The sequence below is a fragment of the Hydractinia symbiolongicarpus genome, chromosome 1 (genome assembly GCF_029227915.1).
Source record: "Hydractinia symbiolongicarpus strain clone_291-10 chromosome 1, HSymV2.1, whole genome shotgun sequence".
In the NCBI taxonomy this organism is placed as follows: domain Eukaryota; kingdom Metazoa; phylum Cnidaria; class Hydrozoa; order Anthoathecata; family Hydractiniidae; genus Hydractinia; species Hydractinia symbiolongicarpus.
Genome location: NC_079875.1, coordinates 22,460,197 through 22,470,971, shown reverse-complemented (window position 1 = coordinate 22,470,971; position 10,775 = coordinate 22,460,197). Strand labels below are relative to the sequence as shown.

General features: G+C 35.8%; 1 protein-coding gene across 1 annotated transcript; it reads left to right on the top strand.

Moving 5' to 3' along the window:
* Positions 1–4,386: 4,386 nt before the first annotated feature.
* On the top strand, positions 4,387–10,132 carry LOC130646566 (carboxypeptidase B-like). The gene is made up of 9 exons (XM_057452531.1): positions 4,387–5,398; positions 5,473–5,548; positions 6,754–6,969; positions 7,334–7,435; positions 7,640–7,750; positions 8,413–8,614; positions 8,701–8,903; positions 8,987–9,071; positions 9,473–10,132. The coding sequence occupies exons 1-9, from the start codon at positions 5,193–5,195 to the stop codon at positions 9,655–9,657; spliced, it is 1,386 nt and encodes a 461-aa protein (XP_057308514.1). The 5' UTR covers positions 4,387–5,192; the 3' UTR covers positions 9,658–10,132.
* Positions 10,133–10,775: the final 643 nt, after the last annotated feature.

The window sequence follows — 10,775 nt, the reverse complement described above, 5'->3', positions numbered from 1 at the left end:
AGAAGCCCTGGGGGCTCTAAGAACTTCCGCTCGCTACCAAAATATTTGATGACAACCTGCTAATTCGTTGTGTTATCGTGCCAAATATTCGAAGAGGTTTGGTGCATGAAGCTCTAAAGATAAAGCACACAAGTAACATTATATCTTGCAACAAACGCAAACAAAACGAAACGTGTCATAATAAACTCACATTTTAAAAGAAACTACTAACAAAAAATACAGCCTATCATTCATGGTTGAAAGTCTTGCGATTGAAACGTTTATGATCTTAAACGGCATTTAGTTGACAAAAAATCAAATTTTTGACGTGACCATCATTTTCAGCATACTTTTTTTGTTAACTGTGCCAAATTTTGTCAAAAATAAAGTAGCTTTAATTTTTGGACCAATTTTGGCCTAGAATGACATTTAGGTAACAAGAAATCAAAATTTTGATGTCACTATCATGTTCAGCATACTTTTTTTGTTAACTGTGCCAAATTTTGTCAAAAATAAAGTAGCTTTAATTTTTGGACCAATTTTGGCCTAGAATGACATTTAGGTGACAAAAATCAAAATTATGATGTCACCATTATGTTCAGCATACTTTTTTGTTAACTGTGCCAAATTTTGTCGAAAACAAATAGCAAAATTTTGGCCTGAAACGTCATTTAGATGACTTCCCAGCTTGGGTATGTATATTAGCTTGGGTATGAAGTTTAAATCTGTGACGTTGCAATTGACCATTTGGGACAGGGTTTTTTCAGTAAAAACACAGAATAGGAAAAAGAAAGTTTATTTGAAGTCGTAGTAAGTTAGATGCGTATTTTTTTATAAACGTCTGTTTACTTGTTTTTTTTCTTTCAAAAAAATCTTAAATAAATGCGGGGCAAAACGGGACATGGGGTAAGACGGGACATTTTTATATTTAATTCGCTTTTCTGTCGTTCGGCAATTTACAATGTGTTAAAAAAAAAAGAGCTGCCGTGGAACACGTCATTCTACTTCAAGAAAATATTCAAAGTCACACGTGAGGAGGGTGGAATGTGCGATAAATTTTAGTTATGTCTAAAATCTTTTTAGTTTTTAGAATTTCTTGTGTTTTGTTTTATTTACGGTTTTAAAAGTTATTTATATGTTTTTAGCTAGAGCCAGGGTATGTCTTGAACTTTACAAAGTAATTTTAACTCAACTGGGCAGTGGTACCTGGAAATTTAGGTTAACTTTGAGGTTATGATAGTGGGGCAAGATGGGACAAGAGTATATTTTTTCAGGCCTTATTCTAGGTTTGTTTTTGTATATGATTTGGTTCCAAAAACAACTTAAGTTTATTCCTATATTTTAGATTACAATTCAAAATGGTTAGAAATTATGTCAGAAAAACACAGAAAGGGCTGTGGTCTGAAGATTCAATGCTGGAAGCCATACGAGCTGTCAAAAATAAGGAGATGAGTTTACGTAAAGCTGCAGATGCATTCAATGTGCCTAAAAATGCTCTTCACAGAAGGGTAACTGCTCAGTTAAAGCTACTCAGTGAGGATAACTTACATACAAAAATACTGGGTCCTAAAAGGACAGTTCTAACCAAGGACCAGGAAGATAAGCTTGTCAAGTATATTATAGATATGGACACTGTATTTTATGGTTTGACGATTAATGACATTCAACGTATTGTTTTCCAATATGTTGATAAAAACAAAATTCCTCACCCTTTCAATTTGGTCTCAGGTCTTGCTGGAAGAGATTTTGTTGAAGGATTTCTGAAAAGAAACCCAATGTTATCTTTACGAAAACCACAGGGCGTTGCTCTTAATCGAATTTATGGACTTAACCGAGAGTCGGTATCAAACTATTTTACCAATTTAGAGAATATAAATTTCAAGCACACCAAGTTTATAATTGTGATGAATCTGGCATAACAGCAGTACACAAACCAATGAAGGTGATTGCCCCAAAGGGCAAACACTGTGTCTCCTCAGCTACCAGCGGCGAGAAGGGAGTCACAACAACAATTGTGTGTTGCACCAGTGCTACAGGAAATTATGTGCCACCTTTAATGATTTTTAAAAGGAAAAGAATGAAACCTGAACTCATTGATCATGCCCCACCTGGTACAATAGGAGGGTGCTCGGACAATGGCTGGATAACAACTGAACTTTTTCTCACATATATCAAACACTTCCGTGTACATGTACGTTGTTCAAAGGATCAGAAAGTCTTACTGATTCTTGATGGTCATGTTACACATACGAAAAACATAGAAACTATAGATTATTGCAGAGAGAATGGTATTGTTTTATTGTCCCTACCACCGCACACCTCCCATAAGTTACAACCTCTAGATCGAAGTTTTTTTAAGCCACTGAAGACTGCTTATCACACAGAATGTAGTCGATGGATGAGGGAACACCCGGGACGTAGAATAACTGTTGACCAGATTGGTGCAATTTTTTCAACTGCATATTGTAAAGCAGCGACAACTCAAAATGCAGTTTCTGGTTTTAAAACAGCTGGAATTGTACCATTAAATCGTGATGTTATTCCTAATAGTGAATATGCTGATGATGCACGTTTATCAGTCGAGACCACTTTACCCAATGTTACCACTGCACCTCAATCGTCCACTGTTACCAACACACCTCAATCATCACCTGTTGTGCTCTCTTCAACACCTGTTGAAGAACCTTCATCTTCTGAAGCTGTTCAATTTTCCATTGAAACAAGTTTTGAAAACATTGTTCCTGTACCAAATGTTAAAATGCCAGCAAAAAAGGGTGAGGAATCAATTATTATAACAGCATCACCACATCGTAATATGTTGGAAAAAAATTTGCCGAAGAAAAACAAAATAAAGGAGAATATGGATAAAAAATGCTTAAAACCGAAAAAGGATCGCGGGAAAGGTAAATCGAAAGCAAAAGTAAAGCTTGTTCTTGAAGACTGGGAGTGTTATGTTTGCAACGGACTGTGGAGCAATGCAAAGGAGGGTGAAAAGTGGGTCCAATGTGTACGTTGTGTGACCTGGTGCCATGAAGTGTGCTGCACGTTTCCAGGTGGTGAAGCGCTATGTGACTTATGTTAATATTTATAGCTACTTTTTTTACCTTTTCGATTGACCACTTATAATATAACTTTTTGTAACATGTTTTTTTCTCTAACAATTTTTTGTTTGTTTACGGTAGGCATCCATGATATATTATAGTAACTTTTATTTTAAAATAAACATGATCTGCTTAATTTAACTTTTTTTTTTCATGTCCCATCTTGCCCCGATTGCGGGGCAAGATGGGACAACACCTCCCCATTACGTTTTAGTCATTTTTCCCAAATTTGATGATAGTTTTTTGCTGATTATTTGGCTGCACATAAATTGTAATAGGTATAGGTTCATTTCAGGTGAAATTCTAAACTACCTCATTTTAACAACAGGTGTTATTTAGGAAAATAACCTTAAGTGTCCCATCTTGCCCCGTATTACGCTAATAGTCTGATTTGTGGCATCTAATTTTTACAAAGAAAATAATCCAAGCACTGTAGAAGCTGATACATATCATCCCCACTTGCATTGAAGAGACATGCGTTTTATAGAATGTCCGGTTCACTTTCGACTTCAGTTTTAATTACAATTGGTTGATCGAATACTTCCACTATCTCTGTGCTGTCTTCATTGGTTTCTTTATCGGTTTCGTCATTTGTAGCTAACTTTACTGATTCCAGAATCTGTTCATCAGTTTGTGGGTTGTCAGTGGCAATGACATCTTCACCAATGTTAGCAATTTTATGAGCAGTTAGATGTTAAAGAACTAACGTTATATCAATATTATGCAATCCAATTAGATTCTTTTCCAATTCTTTGAAGGGATCGTCGCTTTCTTTAGTCGCACTTTTTCGATCTTTAGTAGAAACCTTTGGCTACTCTAAAACAATTTGCGATAGTTTTTTTCGTTGTGCCTCCTTGGTCCAATAAAGCAACAATTTTTTGTGCCGCACGAAGTCTTTGGTAGATCTTGACCTTGCTCAAGTCGTTAACAATGTTAACCAATCGGTTGTAAAACTATCAACATCTTTATTTAAAATACTTTATTTTAAGTCTTTGAAGGTTTTCACATCTAGCTAGCTTTTTTTACTGCCACGTAGCAAAATAAACCTTCTTTTAAAAGAATTTGACATTCCAAACAGGCATTGACTATATATTTAGGAACTTTAGTCCGAAAAAGTTTAAATATGCGCTACCTCAAGTAAATAATGTCTAATAAAACATGTTTGAAACAAAAAGGGTACTATAAACTATTTTTGGTGATAGAAAACCTTGATAAATAGAAAATGACCAACATTTGACGTCAATAGGACCACGTGTGTACGCCACAAATAAATGCTAAGTAGCTTGCTTCAACCATGTCGTAAAGGTAGATTGACTAATTGTCTCATGTTGTTTGTTTAGAAGAAGTTAAGTGGTATGTTTATCCCTTGTGGAATGTTTTTGCGGTGAGCGAAGCAGAAAACAGATGATGAATTATTGTAACATCAATTTTAATTAGCAAGTGTAATGTTTCTATTTGTATACGCTAACGACACACGCAGGCTCTCCACGGAGAAGCACATAATTTTGTCACAAGTTTATATATTCTCTAATTTTCTTGAAATCACAATAATATGCTGTAAAAAAGCGGAAAAAGAAAGAATCTTTCCCTTTTCGTTCCAACAGCGCCTAATATTTTACAAAGGTTTCGGAAATAATCGTTTACGTGAGGCTCGTCTGACTCATGCAGGACATAAAGCAGCTTAAAGAGAGCATGAAGAGTAGTTCAACGAATAGCAACATTAATAGTTGAACTCATGCCACTCGTTACGTGTAATTAGATTAATTAAGACATGAAGAATGATCAACAACCTAAAAGCTGAGCAATATTTGATGTTGCGGTGTTTCTGTCAATTCTTAAGTATTGCTAATGAACGATTTGCAATGAAACATTGGATAATAAGAACCAAGGCACTGAGGCGTTGAATTTCTAAGGAAGAAAATAGTTGGCCGGCGTGCTTACTAGCTCTTTTGTTCCTGTTCAATAAAATGTGCTATCTACCCTTTTTCAATGGGCGTATGTTTAAAGTTTAGTTGATATTCTTTGTGAACTTCTCAGCAATTTTGGGGACCTGCTTCAGATCAACGCCTTCCCCCGTCTTTGTCAGAGTGCGGGGAAATAATTACCTCGATAATGACATACCAGATTTTATTAACTTATCCTCAACAAACAGCCTCCATCAGACGCAAACTGTCTTCAAGCCAAGCAGATACAACTTGCAAACTATTTGACGCGATGGGTTTGATGTATTACTTTGCAATTTACGTTTTTTTATTTGAAGCTTACGGCATACCAACATCGCTCCCAAGTTCTCCGCCATCAAATACGATTTATGAAGGGTAAGAATGGGAATTTATGATCTTTCTTTCTGATGGAATAAAATCATATTTTTTGTTTGTTTTTTCTTTTAAAGAAATCAACTTGTGCGTTTAACACCTCATTCCGTGGAATCGTTGCACCACCTTGATGAATTTCTTCACAATCATAATGTACGTAAAAATTTAATGTCGATTGACATAATTTTAAATTCTTGTTCAACCTAAAAGGGTGTTCCTGAATTATTTAAATGCGTCATTAAGATTATTTAAAGCATCGGTTATTTGCAGGACTGTAGCTTCTGTTCTTAACAGTTAAAAGTTCAATGCAGGAAACAAGAAAATTAACAACATCTGGAGTACAAATTATTGGAAAGACAAGCATTATGGTTTTTATGGCAACTGCAGCCTCGCTACAGTCACGCTTGAGTTACAAATAATATACTTTATTCGGAGAAACTTTGGCGAGTCCGAAAAATCGCGAAATTTTCTGGATAAATTTTCGCGAGTTTACAAATTAAAAATTTTTCGCGAGATAAACTTTCGCGAAATCTGAAATTGTAAAGTTTTGGCTAGATAAACTTTCGCGATTCGTGATTTTTATGTTTTTTATAAAAAAGTGGCCTATATTTCTTATGATAGGAAATTGTTTTTAACGTTGTAAATTTCTTTCTAATGGTATGTAAAAATTTCTATTTACAAATTGGGTTCATCGTCAGAATCACAAAACAGATCAAACACATTTCTAGGCTCGTCTTCTTCTGGCTCCCACGCATCGTCTTCATCATCTTCTTTGCCAGTAACTCGGTTATAAGCCATACATACATTTGAAACGTCATCGCTTTTGTTTATTTCTAGGTTTATTCCAATCTCGTTCCCAGCGGCAGTTGTCTCTTTTTTTATCGAGAGGGCGAGCCAAGTGAAAGTGAGTCAAGAAATAACTTTTAAAACTAGAAATTTTTTTAAATTTTAGTGAATAAACTTTCGCGAATCGACAATTTAAAAAGTTTGTACCGAATAAACTTTTGCGAATAGCCATTTTTGAAAGTTTCGCGAGACAAAGTTTTGCGAAAAAAGCCAAAAAACGCGAAATTCGCGAAATTTTCTCTCGCGGAAGTTTCTCCGAATAAAGTATGTGCGGTTTTTATTACACAACTTTTTAATGTGTAAACGTAAAACGTAAGTCAAAAAACTTTTGTTGTTTTGTGACAATTGCAACAACAAAAAGTTTTTTTCTTTCTTATTATAACGCAACATCGACCCCAGGCTCTTGTGGCCTCTGAGCCGTTATTCTTGGAACGAGGTTAATTGAAATGTTCACTCTTTGTGCAGATATTTACAGATTTTGGGCAATTTTGTTTTCACTTATTTTCTTACAGATGGATGTATGGTATCACTCAATCATCCCAGAACAACCGTGCGGTGTGCGTGTGCGCTTGGAAGACATTGCAATCATAAAAATATTTTGTGAAAGAGAAGGAATAGATTTTTTTGTCATTATATCCAACATCAAGACACTGATTGATGAGACGTACGAAAAAAATGACGTTTCAAGCAGCTGCTTCAATTATACTAACTACAACAGATATGCTGACGTCAGTAAATTTTTTGTTAACATTTACTAGACTGGAAGTAAAGCTTAAATAAGTACAGAGGAGTTTTTTTGTGTCGTCTTTCTATTGTTTTTAGAACTTCAAATATTTCCATTTCTTTATACATTCCTTTATTTTCAATTAAACATGACTCTTCTTCTTTTCTACCTGTGTATAAACAATATGTTGGATAAGCACGCATTCCGAAACGACAAAATTTTTAAAAGTGGTTGATACGGAATTTAACCACTTCATTCTATTTGGGATTAGCATGGAATTGGCTAATTTATTCTAAAAAGATCAAGGAACGGGGATGGCAAATTATATATTTAACGAGACCTTTAATATCCGCTTTTGTTTACTTCAGATTCGAAAAGAGTTGTGTCGACTAAAACGACGTTATTCAAATCTTCTTCGTGTGTGCGTGATTGGTTATTCGCATGAAGGAAGAAAATTATTGGTTGTTAAGGTTAGAAATAGGACGTCATTTGAATTTTACTACAACAGAGTGAAACAGAATGTTCTTCGCATCGGTCTATTTTATTCTAAACCAACTCTCATCAAGCATTTTTCTGTTTTCTCAATTACCCAAAAATTTGTATCCTTTTTTAAACCAAAGAAGAAACATTAAATAAGAAAAGAAAGTAAATGACAGAGAAAATTTTGTTTCTAGGTTTCAAACGACGTATGGCATTCTTCCCATAAACCAATTATATGGATTGATAGTGGTGTACATGCGCGAGAATGGATATCAGTAGCATCTGGAATGTTTATGTTAAAACAGGTGCGAATGAATTTTTTTGACTATCTTTTTGCTTCAGTGTTTATCGTTGTTTTTTTTTGTTTTTATTTATTTATTTATTTACGAAATGTCTATATAGATGAATTCCGTTGTTTACTTTCTTGTAAGCTCTTTTGGATTTAACATTCGGGCGCGCTAGGTGAAGCAAAGTAATTGTCAGTCCATTTCGTCACACGAAGGCGTTCTTAGGACTTTAAATAAATTCAAATAAATCAGAAGGCATCACTCGATAATAGTTTTTAACCTCAACGATGTTTCTGTGATATCCACAGGAAAAGACCTCTCTTCACCAAGTCCTAGCATCTTTTTTCCCGCCATGGAAATGCCAGAGCCAAAGAGCTTACCGCTAAAAAGTAAACAAATGACGTCACGCTGGAATTCATCTATAGGATTAGCAATTCAGAAATCGAAGAAAAAACCTGTATTAGTTAAGATTATTTAAAAAATTTATTTTTAAAAACGTTAAAGAAAAAAAGCAAATAGACAAACCAAAACTTTCATGCTGAGAAAGGAAAGGAAAGAAAAGGTTAAAACTTTGTTCTAAAGGTACTCGCGTCAGTAAGAGACACAATCCCTTGAAACGAGGCTACTTATCTCCTTCTGTCGAATTTCAAAATTTATTTTTTTACACATTATTATTTTAGTTGTTGACAGGGTATGGTAAAAATGCGAATATCACACAGCTTCTAGATGAGCACGTGATCTACTTCGTACCTGTGTTTAACCCTGACGGTTATGAATACTCCTTTACAAATGATCGGTTATGGCGAAAAACGAGAACTAACTTTGCTAATTCACCGTGTATCGGAGCTGATGCGAATAGAAATTGGAATGTGCGATGGGGAGGTAAGATCAATACTGGACTAATAAACATTTTGAAATGTACCAAAATAAAACTTACTCCCTTACTTGCTTGAAAATTATATTTGTAGGAGTCGGTTCAAGCTCTAACGCATGCGCACAAATATACCACGGAGTAGAGCCTGAGTCCGAACCTTGTGTTAAAGCATATGCAACATTGTTGAGGAAAAAGCAAACCATGTTGAAGTCATACTGGAGTTTACATTCTTTCTTTCAACTTCTGCTACTGCCTAACTCTTACACTACGACCCTACCAAGCGATTTTGCGCAGCTGGTGAGTGCTTTCGGGATAGCCGTAAAAACTCATATCGTTTTACTTATTCTTGCTTAAATTATCTAATAATTCTTTTTAAACAGAGAAAACTAGCAGTTATATTTCAACAGGCCATTGCGAGAAGACATAATACCTTGTATGCGTTTGCGGCTGCTCCATTTCTTATAGGTATGTACATTCACTGATAATCCCAACCTCGTTCCCATGGCATCTCCTTCTGACAACCGGGACGTCTTTGCTGTTATCGTGTCAGAAAGATACATGATAGCCTGGGGTCAAGGTTGTGATAATTCAGATCATTAATTCTTCCTACTCAGAACCTTTACGAAGTATATGATCATCCGAACAGACATTCAACTCTCCTGTACATCAGGGCATCAGGCTATCGAAAAATCAATAAACTGCTTATGGTCTCAAAGTTGTTTTAAAAAATAGCATATACGATTGATTGCACTTTACGCTTTTAATTTTTTGGTAGATTAGGGAAATAAAAAACATGTATTCATATTAATGACAACCTCGTCCTCAGGCCCCTTTCATAAGACACACCTAAGAATGTTTATGTTTAGGTCCTGTGTCCGGGGTATCGTTAGATTACGTCCACGACGAACTTAACGTAACACACTCCTACATCGTTGAATTGAGAGATAGGGGCGTGTTTGGATTTTTATTACCAGCTGACCAAATTCAACCTACCGCGGAGGAGACACTAGACGCTATTGTTGAAAGCGTTTTAGCCATCAATTCTTTGTAAATACACGACATTGTGTTTGTAAACTTTGTATATATTATCAATAGAAATTATTACAACTGTTAAAGCCGCTATTCTTTCCCTGCTCTTAAAAGCTAAAATTCCAGCACGGTTAAGTGTGCGGGCTTCAAGGCACTAGAGATATTTATTCTCAACCGAATGATTTTGGAGCGTCTGATAGGGCGGCACAATTTCTGTTGACTAGAAGTAGAATTGATTTCTGCTTGTTGGCAAGGCAGTTTCAGATCAACCCCGTACGCAGGGCTGTTTTTCTCTTTCTGCCAATCTCGGACGGCGAGAAGAAAATAGTTATTTTTTCTCGTCGTCTAAGATTGACAGAAAGAAAAGCCCTGGGGTCGAGGTTGGCTTCAGATTTAAGCTCAACTTTCAAACATATCTAAAAACGCAAGGAAGAAGGGAGCCATCCAAAATAAATTATTAGAAATATTATATATTTTTTTTAAAAAACATAAAAATTAACAAAATCGTTTACTTGCCCGCTTAAAACCAATCCGTTGTGTGTACCAATTTTACTAAATGTCAACACGTTTGTTGCACCCTCTAGGCTTAAGATGACCATCTATCGATCAATAAACTGCTTTTGATCTTAAGGTTTTCAAAAAAATTCAAGGCAAGTAGGAAAGTTACGTTGGCCTAACTTGGTATTTGAGGTTGTATGAACGGGGATGGTGGTAAAATATTGAAATTGAGAAAATATTTGAAACTAGTAGGTGGCCCGTGGAAAATCCACGGGTTTGCACGCTCTTTTTAAACCGCATAGCGTGCGTCTCACTACTTTTGGTACCATTTTGAGTGGCAGACGGACAGACGTATACGGGTATTATAATATAGACTAGTCGTTAGCCCGTGGAAAAATCAACGGTGTCGCCCGTCCTTTAAATTAACCCGTTCCAACAAAGTGGACAGAAATATATCGCATTTGATATTCGTGCGCATTTAACGAGGTGGTGACGTCAATGATTTTTCACGCGTGGGTAACTAGGAACCACTTGGGACTAATTTGGGTAAGTTTCCCAAACCTGAGTCCCCAAATCCGTTTCGGAATGGACGGGTTGATGACGTTATCAAAAAACCTTCAAACCCCAATATCTCTGCAACCG

Coding starts and splice junctions, on each gene's coding strand:
- LOC130646566 (XM_057452531.1), top strand. CDS start 5,193: ATGACATACCAGATTTTATTAACTTATCCTCAACAAACAGCCTCCATC. Junction 8,615..8,700: donor TTGGAATGTGCGATGGGGAG/GTAAGATCAATA, acceptor TTATATTTGTAG/GAGTCGGTTCAAGCTCTAAC. Junction 8,904..8,986: donor CAAGCGATTTTGCGCAGCTG/GTGAGTGCTTTC, acceptor CTTTTTAAACAG/AGAAAACTAGCAGTTATATT.